General features: G+C 36.9%; 1 protein-coding gene across 1 annotated transcript in view; it reads right to left on the reverse strand.

The window, feature by feature from the left end:
* Positions 1-14,926, reverse strand: part of ABCF3 (general control non-repressible 3) — a 133,671-nt gene that overhangs the window by 38,005 nt on the left and 80,740 nt on the right. The window contains exon 14 of the mRNA XM_089995509.1: positions 13,224-13,310. Coding sequence (XP_089851635.1) covers positions 13,224-13,310 — 87 coding nt within the window. The remainder of the gene's footprint in view (positions 1-13,223; positions 13,311-14,926) is intronic.

The raw sequence follows: 14,926 nt of genomic DNA on the forward strand, positions 1-14,926 counted from the left end.
CATGTGCACAGTAAATGTCGTTCCCAAATCTTCTTCAATACTTTTATAAATGCTGGGAATTTATCATAACCATTTATACATATAATCTGCCATGTTTAGTTATACCTGTAACATGTATTGGCCTGAGCATTTCCCTGCACCTGTTTATTCTATATCTTTAGCAAATCCTCTTATACCTGATTACACCACCTACCTGTATTTTGTGCATGCCATTTCAATACACATACTCACCTAAAAGCCTCAGTTTTGTAAGTTGGTCCATCGGTTACTGTGCCCTTCATCTAGCATTCTAGCTTCAACAGGATATAGGTATATCTTAGATTTATCCGAGTGGTATATATGTAGATACATTAGTATGTCATATGTAGAGCAATGTATGTCACACGCATTTCCATCATACTACACATAGATGTGTGTATCCCCGTCTCCACCTTGGCATATTACATGCATTTTAGCCATCCCTGTACTTAGTTTAGATATAATACTTAGGTCCTGGTATGCTAATGTTAAACATGGTATTTCTTTTTTTCATGTTTATTTCTTCTGTCTCTCAGTACTAATTCAGTCTTCTTGTAGGAAAGATATAAAAATGATAAATCTCTCTTCTAAGATCAATTCCAAAGTTGTGGTAGTTAGATGTAAATTTTTTTCCTGTATTAGATTAGAATGTATGAACATATATACATATTTTAGAATTTGCTTATTTTCATATCATTTTCTCTTTTATTTCAAAATTCCACGAATGGGAACATGAATGACACGTGCATCATTCTAATGAGAGGTAATTAAACCTAAGCAAATGACTCACATTGATGGCCATAGTTAAAATGTGGGCAATGCTTAGGATTCCTATCTTTTATGGAATAACACTGGATCCGCACTGGATCTCCTTTCAAGAAAATCATCATGTTTCTAAATATTCTCTTCTTTTATCAGAGTTTTACTTAAAATTCACTCAAAATGTATATCAATGGCCATAGTCAGGATATACTGAGAGTTAATTTCATTTTAAACTCTATAAAAGCACAAAAAAAATGTATTTTATTCTTCACCTGAATTCAAATATGATTATTATATAAAACAATCAATGACCATAGTCAGGAATGTATTATATCTTCAATCTTATTTTAATTCACTTAAAGAATAAAATATGCTTTTCAAATCCAATTTCAAAATTCTTTAAATTCATTCATCATTTAGGATAGAATTGCATCATATTTTAAAAATTCTTTTTCAAAATCCAAGTGATCTTGAATATCTTTCTTCAAATTTCTATTTCAATTCATCAATTCTATCTCATTTCAAGATTCAATTTTCAAAGTCCAATTTTGACTTTGGAATTTCAAATTCATTTTTTTATTCAAAGTTCTATCTCAAATTCAAATCAAATTTCAAAGTTCAATTCAACTTTGAAATACCAAAATCATTTTCAGGATTCAATTTCAAAAATCAAATCAACATCTCAAGATTTAATTTCAAAGTTCAATTTAACTTTGAAATTTCTGATTCATCTCCTGATTTCAAAACTCAAGCTTTAAATCAAGTCCATCCTTTATTTTTCATTGAGTCTTGATTCTCAAATTCAAAATCAAAGTTTTGAGATTGATTTTGAATCTCAAAATTCAATTTTTCCTAAGTTTTAAATTCAATCTGGGTTTTTCAAAACCCAGATCCATCTTCAAAAGTCTCATTCGGACTTTCAAAATCCAATTCTAGATTTTGAATCCAACCCCATCTTGGATCTCAAATTTCGGATCCAATTCCATTTAGGATTCCAGAATTCAACTTCATTTTGGATCTCAGACTTCGAATCCAATTTCATTTAGGATTCCAGAAATTCAACTTCATCTTGGATCTCAGATTTCAGATCCAAATTCCATTTAGGATTCCAGATTTCGGATCTAACTCCATCTTGGATCTCAGACTTCAGATCCAAATCCATTTAGAATGCCAGATTTCAAATCCAAGTCTATCTTGATTTCCAAATTTCAAAAACCAATTCCATTTCTCATATCCCATCTAGATCTCTTAAACCCCATTCTATTTTTTTCCAACTCAATTTGGATTTCCCAAATCCCATCCTGATTTCAAACTTCGAATTTGGAATTCAAAATTCCGTTTCAAAATTTCATCTCCTCTCCTAAATCCAGGTTCAAAATTCAAATTCAAAGTCCATTTCTGACTCTGAAACTTCATTTCTTCTCCTCTCAACTTCAAATCATTCTTTTTAATTCAAAATTTATTTTCCCAACTCTGATTATTTCAAAGACTTAGAAACACCTTTTTCAAATCTATCTCAAGTTCTAAGTTAGATTCAACTATTTATCATTTCTTCATTATCACATTCACTTTAGAATCACGAAAATCTCAGATTTCCAAAAGTATTTTCTCAAAAGCATACATTTCTGCATTTACATTACACAAGCATGATTCTCTGTGCATTTTAGACTTAGAATAAATGCTTAGATAAAATTTAGGCAAAGCAAAAAGGTATAAATTCGATCATTGGTTTGATTACCCCTGGTAAAGGCGCCAGGAACGATCGAACCTCGTACCGACGAGCGAATCCCGTCTCTCCATTTTCCCGCAAAATATTTCAAAACGGAGGCGAGTAATTTTTCTAAATATTTTCAAAATTAAGGTCAAGTGAGACCTTGCAAAAGAGTTTCTCTCTCTCTTTTTTTTCTTTTCCCTTTTTTCTTCTTTTCTGTCTTCTATTTCCCCTTTAAAAGGGGAAATAGAGGTTATAAAGGAAAAGAGAAGGAGGAGAGAGAAATCAAGAGGAAAAATTTTGCGATGATCACAATATTGACTCCCAAGATCTATCATTTGAAGTCGAAATTTGGTGCGCTTCAAAGAGGTAGTTTACATCTTATGGAATTTCTTAACAAGGTCAAAATCATTACAGATCAGTTGGCATCCACTGGCAGCCCCATTTCTGATGAGGATATAGGTGCTTAGACCTTTCGAGGCCTTGGATTTGAGTACAACATGTTTATTGCCATATACATGGGACAGACTCCCATGCCCAGCTTTGACAAGATGTGCACCATGCTTCTTGAGTTTGAATATGTTTTCGACATCTCTTCCAAGCAAGAAGAACAATCAATTCAGCATGAAGTCATGTATGTTGCCAGCAACAATTATAGAGGAGGCAATCAAGGATATGGAAGCGGTGGTCGTGGCCGAGGTCATGGATATAACCAAGGATGTGGAGGAGGATCGGGTCTTCTACCGTCTCCTAATGTGACTTCAGAATCAAATCTCATATGTCAGATGTGTGGTAAAAAGGGGCACACATGCTCAGATTGTTTCTTTCAGTATGTGCCCACTTTTAAGCCTCCTACCGTGCCCTATCCTGCTCGCTTTCGCCTTTTCATGCCACCTACTGGTAATGCTGCCAATGGAACCAGGCCAAGTGTTCCAAATGCCTCCCAGTTCTCCCTTGCATATGTGGCATTGGTTGCTGCTCCCTCTCAGGATATGGATACATTGAGCATGGCTTTTAGCCAAGTTGGTTTATCCAACACAGGGCCATCCAACATGTATGCTTCCTCTCTTGGAAGCAACACTTGGCAAGCTGCTAGTTCGAATACCCCTGCATGGGCATCCTCTTCTCAACTGCAAAGTTCATCTCAAAATGTCTGGCTTGTTGACTTTGGGGCAACCCATCATGTCACCGAAGCTCTCCAGCTTCATGCCATATCATGGCAAAGGACGTATAGCCATTGGAGATGGCAAATACCATCCCATCACACATATAGGAACCGCCACTACTTCTACTTCTTCCGGCTCTCTAATACTTTTCTTGTTCCAAATATTTGCAGAAATCTCATTTTAGTTTCCTAACTTGTTGATCAATTAGGCACTCGTGTTTTTTCTCCTTTCTGTTTCTATGAATGACCTTCTCACGAAGGCAACCCTCGTTGAAGGAGAAAGAAGTGGAAGCCTTTATGTGATCAACGAAGCTTGTAATCAAGCAGATTCACCATTATTAGTGTCTGATATTGTAATACCCGTAAATTTTATCATATAAATAAATTTAGATTTTAAGTCATTAAGGCGATACACGAATATTTTATTGTTTTAATTATTTATTCATAATTGGATCTTGGATAACCTATTTGGATCCTTGAAGTAAATCGGATTTTAATGAGAATTTCTGTAACACTTTAGTGGGAATTGGTATAGCTTAAGGCGATGTTCGGATCCACAATATTGCATTTGGATCTTCGATATCAGAATTTCAATATTAATCTGAATCCTTGTATTGAAACCATAAAGATCAATGTACATTTAGCTGGATCCATAATAATTCATTTGGATCCATAGTTCTAAATCAGAGTATGATCAAAACTTTGGATTTCTGGATCCGAATTTTATTAAAAGGATTGACGAAGCACAATGGATCTTGGATCCATATTAATTTATGTTAATTTTGGATAACGTAAATGGATCTATATTAACCTATGAAAGACCCACAAGATTGTATCGAAGAATAAACCAAATGTATTAAGAAAATAATATTTTAAAGCTTGTAATATTTTGAATCCTTAGACAGATCCAAATTGCCCAACTGGGTGGTTTCATTAAAGATTTGGGTTGCGGGTCTCAGTGGTGGCCAAACCGAAACCGTACCCAATTGGGGTGTAATATATATATATATATATATATATATATATATATATATATATATATATATATATATATATATATATATATATAGATAGATAGATAGATAGATAGATAGATAGATAGATAGATATACATATATATAAATAAAAATAAGATAGTAATAATAATACCAAGTATAAATATATATATGGATCCGCAGTTGGATCCGTATGGGTTCAAATTGTGGACCCAAACTGTAGGCAAACCACGGTTACACACCGCAGTCGGATCGTGGGTCACGGACCCGAACCCAAGCTGTGCCCCGAGCATGTTACGAAAAAACAAAAAAAAAACAAACAACCAAACAAAACAAAACGAACCCTGGTCGGATCCGGACCCGTTAGGGTTAAAGCTGAGGGGAAAGAGTTCTTCTCCCCTCTCATGCGCCGCACTCTTCCTTTACGAAAAAAAGAAAGAAAGGGGGAAACCCTTTTTCGGGTTTCCTGAAAAGCACCCCCTGTGCCTTAAAAACACGCAGGGGAGAGGAGGCCTCACCTCGCAGCCCCTCTCCTCCTCCTTCACCTTCTCTCTCTCTCTCTCGGTGGGCGATGTTGGTTGATGGCAGTGCCACCTTCCTCTCGCCATCGCTGTTGTCGCCAACGACCTCCCAACAACCCGAGCCGCTGTCCTCTGCAACATCTCTGCCCTCTCGCTCACCGATGGCCTCAGCCAACACACTCGCTTCCCCTCCCGTTTCCTTTCCAGCCGCGCCGCTGCCGATTCCCCTTCCCTCGCATACTTCCTCGACTCTCGATTTCTCGCTGCAGCAGCCACCCTCACCGGAGTCGGCGACCCTCCTTCTGCGACAACAACCTCAAATCGCCGGAACAAGTAGGATGTTGTGATTTCTTTTTGTGGGTTGTGGAATGTGATTGGGTGTGTGCGTGGGAAACAAAAAGGAAAATCCCCAAATTGGAGGTTTTCATGTCAACCCTAAACTGGAAACCCCAAATCTACGATTTGGGGGTTTCGGATTGTTATTAGGAAGGGAGTTATAGATTTCGGATTGCCGAGAGTAGGGATTTGTAAATCTTCCGTATACTGTGTTCAAGAATGCAAGGGTACCTCACTGTTTCTTTTTTTTCTCTTCACATTACGGTTGTGTTAGCTGTCATTTTAATGCTTCATGGTAAACGAGTAATGAAATTTGGTTGTTAGCATACCTGTTTCATATTAGCCCTCCACTTCATGTTATCGCTAAGCAATATAGTTGTATGTATGGAACCAACGATACACGTTAAGAAGGTCCTGACTTAACATTTATGTTTTTCCTTTTCATTAGACTCTGTAGTTGATCAGGTATATAGTATCATTTTGTACTGTTCAACTATTCCTCCTTCTCTGGGTAGAGACCAAACACAATATAAAACTGCTTAATACTACTGAGGGCAAATGGTCGTGTGTTGATCTGGTGGATAGTTTATTGGCAGAAAAGGAAGCATGGTTTGGAAAGAAAAAATGTCAGATCAAAATTTGCAACTGACTTTATCATAGTTGACACGACTCCAAGTTAATTATTTCCTAATTCTATAAGTCTGTGTTGATTGGGTCTTCAGTTGTATCATTGACTACCCTGTATCATTATGACCGAGTTGGCTATATGTTTTGGAGTTTGTGTTAGGATGCTTGGTTAGTTATTTGCCTAAGTCAAATGTAGATTTACGGTTTACGGTGCGGGGGGGGGTCATAAACTGAATATAATGTAAATTTCTGTTCATGGGTGTTTATATATATGTTGGCAATATGAGAAGTCTGCCTTCATTTTTAACATACATAGTCTCAGTAAACTTGCATATTCAAAAACATGTACAAGGTATTATCTGAAGTATTCAATGGCATTAGGTATGTTTAGTTTTTCTGCATTTGATGAAGCACCAAATATGTTCGGATAATGGGGGAGAACTTGGGCTTAGTTGCTAAATGGCCATACAGACTCTTTAAATGTTTTTAGCAAACCTATTATTTCATAGGATCGCCTCCTCACATTGTTTCCTTCCTCATTCGATTAAGTGGTGATCCTTGGTTCTCATTGATAAATTGTGTCTGTCTTCCCTATGGAATTTCTGAATTTCTCATTAGTAAAGAAGTGATGTTCTAGATGTAGAGGTCAGAAGTTCTTTCTTTCTTTGTTGTGCATGTAAGATTTATAATAAATGTCGGTTGCGGTTTGTGTTCTGGAAAGGGGGTTGCACAATCCTCTCAATATCATGATGTTGTAATAGCAAAGAAATAGTTGCATTTATATCCTATGTGGTTTTTGATAATATAGACAATATATAGATGTATCAGCGTTATGACTTAATTAAGATTTCCTTTTCAATTGAGTTCTGAAAATCAGTCTTGACTGACCCTGTTAGAGGATGTCAAGCACTCGGTTACAATATACATAATTTGAGTATTGGTCCGAAAAGTAGACCTCGTTGGCTGAATGAAAACTATTGTGAAGGTTCTAATATGGTATGACACAGGTCATTATTCTGACTTCTTAAATTTTTATACTTGTCACGTGTTCTGAAAGGGTTAATACTCAGAGTTTGTACGATTATTTCTCCGTTTAAGTACCACAGATTATGAAATTGTAATATTCAAATTGTGGCATGTTCTGAATAGTTTCTCCATGATTAATTCAGTTGCATATTATGATGCTATTATGTTTTATATAAAATTGCATAATAACCTGATGCTCATTGCCTAGTTAGCTGCCTAATTGATGATAATATTTTGTTTCATAGAAAGTTGCTTACTAAGCTGATACTTAGTACCTTTTTAGATGCATATTAAATTGTTAGTCGAGTTGATATGTAGTTGCATATGAAATTGTTATATGTAAATGAGTTATAACACTTTTGAGATTACATGGCATGGTCCCTATATGAATCAGTTGGGTCTGCATAACTAAATGGATACCCGATGCGGGTACTTGGACTGTTAGCTTGTGTGCTATGGCAATGCAACCAATGAAAAACGCAATCTTAAGTGTTGTGTGCTTGACTGGTTTAAAAGTATCGGGGCATCGGTGCTTGACGGTTTAAACGTACCGAAGCACTTTGAGTAATAACCATAACATTGATGAGAAACTTAAATTTAAATCCTGTGTGCCTGACTGGTTTAAAGGTACCGGGGCTTGTGTGCTTGACTGGTTTAAAGGCACCGGAGCACTTTGACTGGGTTTATGCAATCAATATGACAAAGGGTTGGGACTGTTTTATACACCTTGGTAAAATGACTAAGGTTGGGAATTCCACTGCTATGATAGTAGAAGGAAGTTGGGGAAATGCCCTATACTTCGGGAATATAATTAAATGAAAAGATTAACCCACTCAGATTTGGGCTTACCTTGGAGAGGGTAGGTGGTACAAAACTCCGGGGACGTGTTTCCTGTTTCGAGCTAAAGTGACTCGTTGGTCCCCAATCCTCGGAGTTGGGGGACCCGGACTACCAATATGTCCTACGTGGTAGCTCTTTGTTCTTCTGCAGAAGTTAGGGATGCATCCTGTTTTGGTTTTGGCCTTTGGGAGTTTCTCTCGGTCACTGGCCGCTCCCTTGGGATTTCAGTCACAGTTAGAATGTTTGGGTTAATAAAACAACTTTGAATAATATACCCCCGAATGTCCTCTTCTATGATGGTTGTCTCGGCCCGTGTGTACCCGCGGGATAAGAAAAGATAAACATCAATTAGAACATGTTAGGTATCACAGTGAGCAAAGGTACTAGGGAGACATGTTTATATTGTTCCAGCATGTTCTGAGCTTGTGATAAAATGACATCCTGAAATGTGTAGATATGAGATAATCAAATTCATATTGGGATTGCTACATGAATGTTATGCATAACTGTTATTGTTGTTGCAGAATATGCTTTAATTGCTTAATGTCTTACTTGCTTAATTGTTGTCTTTGCATAAAATGCTGTAATTGCTTAATTATAATTGCTGCATAATCTGTATGTCTGCTTAGATATATGTATGTTAATGTTGTTACATAGCCTTCTTTGTGTGAGTCTTAATAGGCTGAAAATTTACACACGACACCCACATCACATACTTGACGCATGATATACCTGCAAGAGAAATTACAGTTTTCCTACTTAGACGTGGTAGTCTAATTCCAATCAATTTACTATTTTTCAGGTAAAGACTAGGGTTTATGAGCGGCTGCGGGATGAGGCATCGGATCGAGATTTTTGGATTTATTGTTCTAGGGATCGCTTGGGTTATTGAAATTTTTAACTGTTCATATCATTTGAAACTCTGATGATTCTCATTGATAAATGGAAGGAAATAAATGTGTTGGGTTTTCTCTCCACCGTAATGTCTCGAAATGCTTAACCCTATATTATTCCTTGTTTCCGCTGTTTAAAAAAAAAGTTTCAAATTTTGGGTTAAAATTTTGGGGCGTTTCAGATATTCATCGTGTCAATCAAGATGCCAAGTTATGGCATTGTCGTCTTGGTCATTGTAATTCTAGTTTTATTCAAACTTTATGTAATAATAGCTTAATCCCATTGCTAGGTTAAGACTATAAAGTGACATCATTGTGCTCCACTTATCGTTTATGTAAAAGTCATGAACTTTCATTTCATCCATCTAATAAATGAGCTTCTTATCCTTTTGAGTTGATACATTTTGATGTTTGGGGACCTGCCCCCATTATGTCTATGACAAAATCTCGTTACTACATTTTTTTCGTTGATCACTTCACTAAATATGTGTGGATCTTCTTGGAAGGAAAAGATAAAGTTCTTCGTACCTTTCAAGCCTTTAAATCTTATGATGAAACACAGTTTGATCGTAAGATCCTTCAGTTCCATAAAGATAGTGGTGGCAAATATATGTCCCCCTTGATTTTACAACCTTTTTGCATGATAATGGTATAAAGCATGAAGCCTCTTGCCCAAGAACACCTCAGCAGAATGGGGGATCCGAGAGGAAACACAAACATATCATTGAGACGGCTTTAGCCATGATGCATGAATCCAACATTCATGCATGATTTGTGAACAGAAGCCTTTCACACAACAGTATATTGCATAAACCGAATGCCACTGAACAATTTAGAAGGATAGAGCCCTTATTCCATTGCCTTTAATAGGCATCCTGATTATAGCCTCATGAGGACTTTTGGTTCAAAATGCTTCTTTCAGACTCATGAATCCTTGTGTACTAAATTTACCCCAAAGGCGCAACTATGCCAATTCATCAGTTATGATGAGGAATACCTTGGGTACAAATGTTATAACCGCACCACCCAAAAAGTCTAGGTATCAAGGCATGTCACTTTTCATGAAGGGGATTATGGCTCATCTAATAACCATGTTGTGCAGCATCCCACTTTCTCCTTTTGGCCAAGTACTATTCCTTCATCCACAAGGCCTTCCATATTGTTGAAACCTGAAATTGTTTCAGAAGAATCTTCTCCACCAGGGCACCAAATATTAACCAGCCAATCTAGTTTTCAATTCTTCACATGTGTCTATGCTCGATGAGGACATGCACTTGTTGATTCGCTTGTCCATCCATCCTCTTTTGACCCCTCAAAGCCCGTTTCTCCAAATCCTCCAGCTACTCGCACATCTAGTAGGACTCGCCATCTGCCTGATCGATGGGTTAGTTATGAATCATTCTCCACTGAATTTCAAGTCTTCGCAACAAATGTCTCAGCCGAAAAAGAGTCTCAATCTTTTCGAGAAGCTGCCTCCAACCAACGTTGGGTTGATGCCATGAATGAAGAGATAAATGTCCTCCATAAGTGTCACACATGGAACGTTGTTCCTAGACCATCCAACAAAAATGTGGTTAGAACTCGTTGGGTATATAAAATTCATTTTAAAGCAGATGGATTCGTTGAACGGTAGAAGGCGAGATTAGTTACCAAAGGCTACATTTAAGAACATAGTCAAGTTTATATGGAACATCCTCCAGGTTATGTTGAAGCTGACCCTAAGACTAAAGTGTTAAAACTCAAAAAGGCTTTATATGGTCTTAAACAAACCTCTCAAGCATGGTTTGAAACCTTTAGTAAGGCTCATTATTCTCTCTTCATAGAGCATGTGCAACATCATATTACTATTGTCCTTGTCTATGTGGATGATATCATCATCGGAGACAATAACCATGCCCTCATTCAGCACCTCAAGAGTAGATTTCATTCTCGGTTCCACATGAAGGATCTAGGCGATTTACGATATTTTCTTGGCATTGAAGTCGACACAACCCTTGCTCATTTCAATCTTAGTCAACATAAGTATGTGGTCGATATTTTACACCATTTTGGTATGGCAGACTGTAAGCATGTCCCAACTCCCATTGGCATCACTACCAAATTAACTGTGGGACATTCCGAGAGTGTCTTGGCTGATCCTAAACCATTCAGGAGTATTGTGGGTACTTTACAATACCTTACATTCACCAGACCAGATCTAGTTTTTGTTGTTAATCAGATCTCTTAGTTTATGCACGCACCCACACAGTCTCATATGGATGCAACCAAAAGGATTTTGCGCTACATTAAGGGCACTCTTACCGATGGTTTGGTGTACAAGAGGCAACCGGGTGACTCCTTATCCATCACCATCATGGCTTATTCGGATGTGGACCGGGCAGGAGATCCGGCTACCCGACGTTTCGTGACAGGTTATGGTGTTTTCCTTGGTCCACATCTCATCTCATGGTCCATTCGTAAGTAGTGTACGGTTGTGAGATCAAGTATGGAAGTTGAATATTGTGCTATGGCATCCGTTACCGCAGAGGTTCTATGGATTCGACATCTTCTCACTGCTCTTCATCAACCAATTTGTCATTCTCTCTTGTTCGGTGATAATTGAAGTGCAGTTGCCATCGTTACCAATCCGGTTCAACACGGAAAAATGAAACATGTTGAACTAGACCAATACTTTGTTCGAGAGAAGGTTGAAAGTAAAGAAATTTGACCTCTCTTCATTGAGAGAATCAAATTGTTGATCTTTTCACCAAGCCTCTATCCCTAGCTCGCCATTGGGAACTTAAACGCAAACTATTCATGATTGTTTCTCACCCATGTATAGTTTAAGGGGGGCTGTTAGAAATACATGTAATTTCAGCCTCTTATTTGTAAATTGTAACATTGCAATTTTATATCTTGTCAAAGGGCACATATATAATTTCTCACATCATCCAATATAAATACAACAGGGGCGTCCCAAAGGGAATGATCCTGATCTGATTTTCTGCATCTTTTTTCATCTTGTTCTTCGTCGTCTTGTCTAGGATCCAACTGAAGCACATATACTGAGGCTAATCTTCACACTCAAGTCATCTTATCAGTTTGAATTATCAAGTTTATGAGTATTGTGTTGACACTTGTCTTGGGTCTAATTGATAGTTGATTGGCCTCTGGTTCCATGTTTCTTTTGTTGAACTAGAGATGTTTGTTGGGGTGAATTGTATGCACCTCGGTTTTTGTCAGTTTAGATTGTCGGCCTATAGTTTGGCTCTAACAGATGGTTGTTTGATCTCTGGTTCTGTGAGTCTTTTGTATCACTCATTTAAGTATTTAGCCATTGTTATTATGATGGATGTTTATAATTATGTTTATTTGTGATGGCTAACTATATCTTATATATATACACAAAAAATAGTACATTCATCTTAACACAGTCGACAATTTATCACAGCCAAAAGACTTATGAAGCATTATTTCAGCAGTACAATTTCTTTCATTTTGCAAGGTGCAACAGAGTTTATGCCTTCATAAGTTTCTCAGTTATGCATGAACCACGTCATTGAAAAGCAGTTAAAGAAATCCCTGAAATACATCAAAACCTCATCAACTGGTCATTTTGTTATGCTAAACCAAATCTTTTTTTTTTTGGGTTCCTTGTCATTAACATAATTAGATGCTGAATGGGCTAGCACCTCGATAACCACCTCTGCACATTACACGTACCTAGGAATCTCAAGAAGTCAGATGTTAGTTATCCGACATCCTACCTGAATTTGACACTGATGAGTCACCTTTGGTAAAGGAAACCGAATCCGATTATTAATTGGATTCAGATTCGATTATGATATCAGATTCAGTTTCCTTCACCAAATCCGATGGATATCCATCTGACCCAATTAAATCCCTACATAGTCAATGAAAACACAGTTTTTTATTCTCTAATGCAAAAACAGAGACTTGGCCATGACACTTGGACCACTTATTCCAACAAAAACGTGTTCCCAAATTTTCTTTAATTTCCAGCCTAGTGCAACAGGAAAAAGAAAGGCATACTGAGAATGTAAATCAGTGTTTCATTCAGGACAGGGTAGCAGAAAGAGATGATAAGCATCAAGTTAGGGATCATTATACTAAGATCACTTTGTGGGATTGGCTAACTAAAAATAAACTATACTGTTAGAGCACCATTGCATTGAGAAGAAAGCCAGATTTGAATTGTAAAAAAAATGCTACTTTCACATTAATGGTTCTTATTTCAGTTCTTTATTGTTCTAAAGCATGAAGAAGACGCAGCACCATGACAAGCCTAAACCATGAAGATGTACCCAGTCTAAAGCCACAAAAACTCACCGGATAGCAACGCATCATGTATAACAGTGGATTGGATGACAAATCAAGACCATCAACATGGTGCTGACTGAAAACAGCCATACGAACCTGTGAAACATGAACATTGTTTATAATAAGTCATCTTGAAACATAAATGCACAAGATGATTGATAACAGTTCTGTTTAGTCTTAAGACATTTTGGTTTTTCACTTCCACCTTATAAATCAACTTACAGAAAGCGACTGATTAGCGTTAAATAAAACAAAAATTAGTAGCCTGGATTTAGTACTTCTAACAACACTAGTTAGAATAAAATAACATGAATAAATATCAGACATGCTCTTGAAGAACAGAAAGAGAACATAGAAGTGCCATCATAGTCACAAATATCACCACTTTTTGAAAAGTTTTCTGATACTCAAATACATGATAATGTCAGAAATAACATGAAAGAACAATTATACAATTATTAAGAGATAGCAATATTGGATCTGGATACAATACCCAGTTCCAGTACAGGCTGACGTTACCCTGGTTTACTGTTACACTGGGTTTCCTTGTTATGTATTTTATTTCTTTCTTATTATTTCCAGTATTGCCCATTGTAACTGTTATTTTGTAATGTATCATGGGCAAATATGGAAAGATGACTTGTATGTTATTTTCTATATAATGTGAAAGACCCAACCACGATCCCTGATTGGGAATCGTTGGAATAGAAGAAACAGCAGCTCCTCTCTCAACATCTTTTCTTCTTCTTTGTGAATGCTCTGGACATCCATAAGATACCAGTTCTAACATGGTATCAGAGCTAGGAGTGTGTCTGATAGCATCTATTAAGGTACGTTCTAAGAGATCTTGGGTTTTTTATCTTTTCTGTCCATCTTTCTCTTCTTTTTCTTATTCTTCTTCCTCTTTTATCCTTTAAATATCTGTTTCCTCTTTCTGCAGTTATTCTCAATCTGATTTACTGCTGTGATTTTGTTTTCTTAAAGGAAAAATCTGAATATGGTGATCTCTTGCTCTTCTAAACCTCTCTCTTATTTCATTTCATTTGGCCTTGACATCATAGATATTCTGGTATTCGGATGTTTACGCATCTTATTTAGATCCAAACATACTCTGTTTTCTTATCTGAATATTCAGTTTTGCAGATTTATTTATTTATTTATTTATTTATTTATTTTTTGGGGGGGGTGGGGGGTCCTATATCATGTCATATACCCTGATATTAGATAAAAAAAATAGGTTAGAAACTTCAAGTTTCTGATCCCTGCTGTGAAATACCGACAAAAAAAACATAAATTTTAAGGTTTTGTTCTTCATACGGACGTGATAGGTTGAATACTCATTTATTTTGTTCTCTCTACTATTCTTGTTATCTTTCTCATTCATGAATCCAAATCCTCAATTGTCCCTATCTTCTATCTTTTTACCTTAATTAGTCTCTGAAAATTTGAGCAATTCTAATTTCCTAACTTGGCCCCGATTATCATGTCCTCTCAATGGTCTTGGCCCTGATTATCATGTCCTCTCTACCACCTTACAGTACTCGGAGTTGCTTCCTACGTTTGAGAATTTATGGGCAAAATTATTACATTATGAGATGACTCTTTTTGCTGATGTTGATGCCTCTAATGAAACTCGGGAAATTTTGGTCACTAATGTCTCGTGAGGCGATGAAAGAGGTAGATACTTTAGAGGAGGTAGGGGACGCGATCAT

This window comes from Nuphar pumila, chromosome 2 (assembly GCF_984573655.1).
Source record: "Nuphar pumila chromosome 2, dmNupPumi1.hap1.1, whole genome shotgun sequence".
In the NCBI taxonomy this organism is placed as follows: Eukaryota; Viridiplantae; Streptophyta; class Magnoliopsida; order Nymphaeales; family Nymphaeaceae; genus Nuphar; species Nuphar pumila.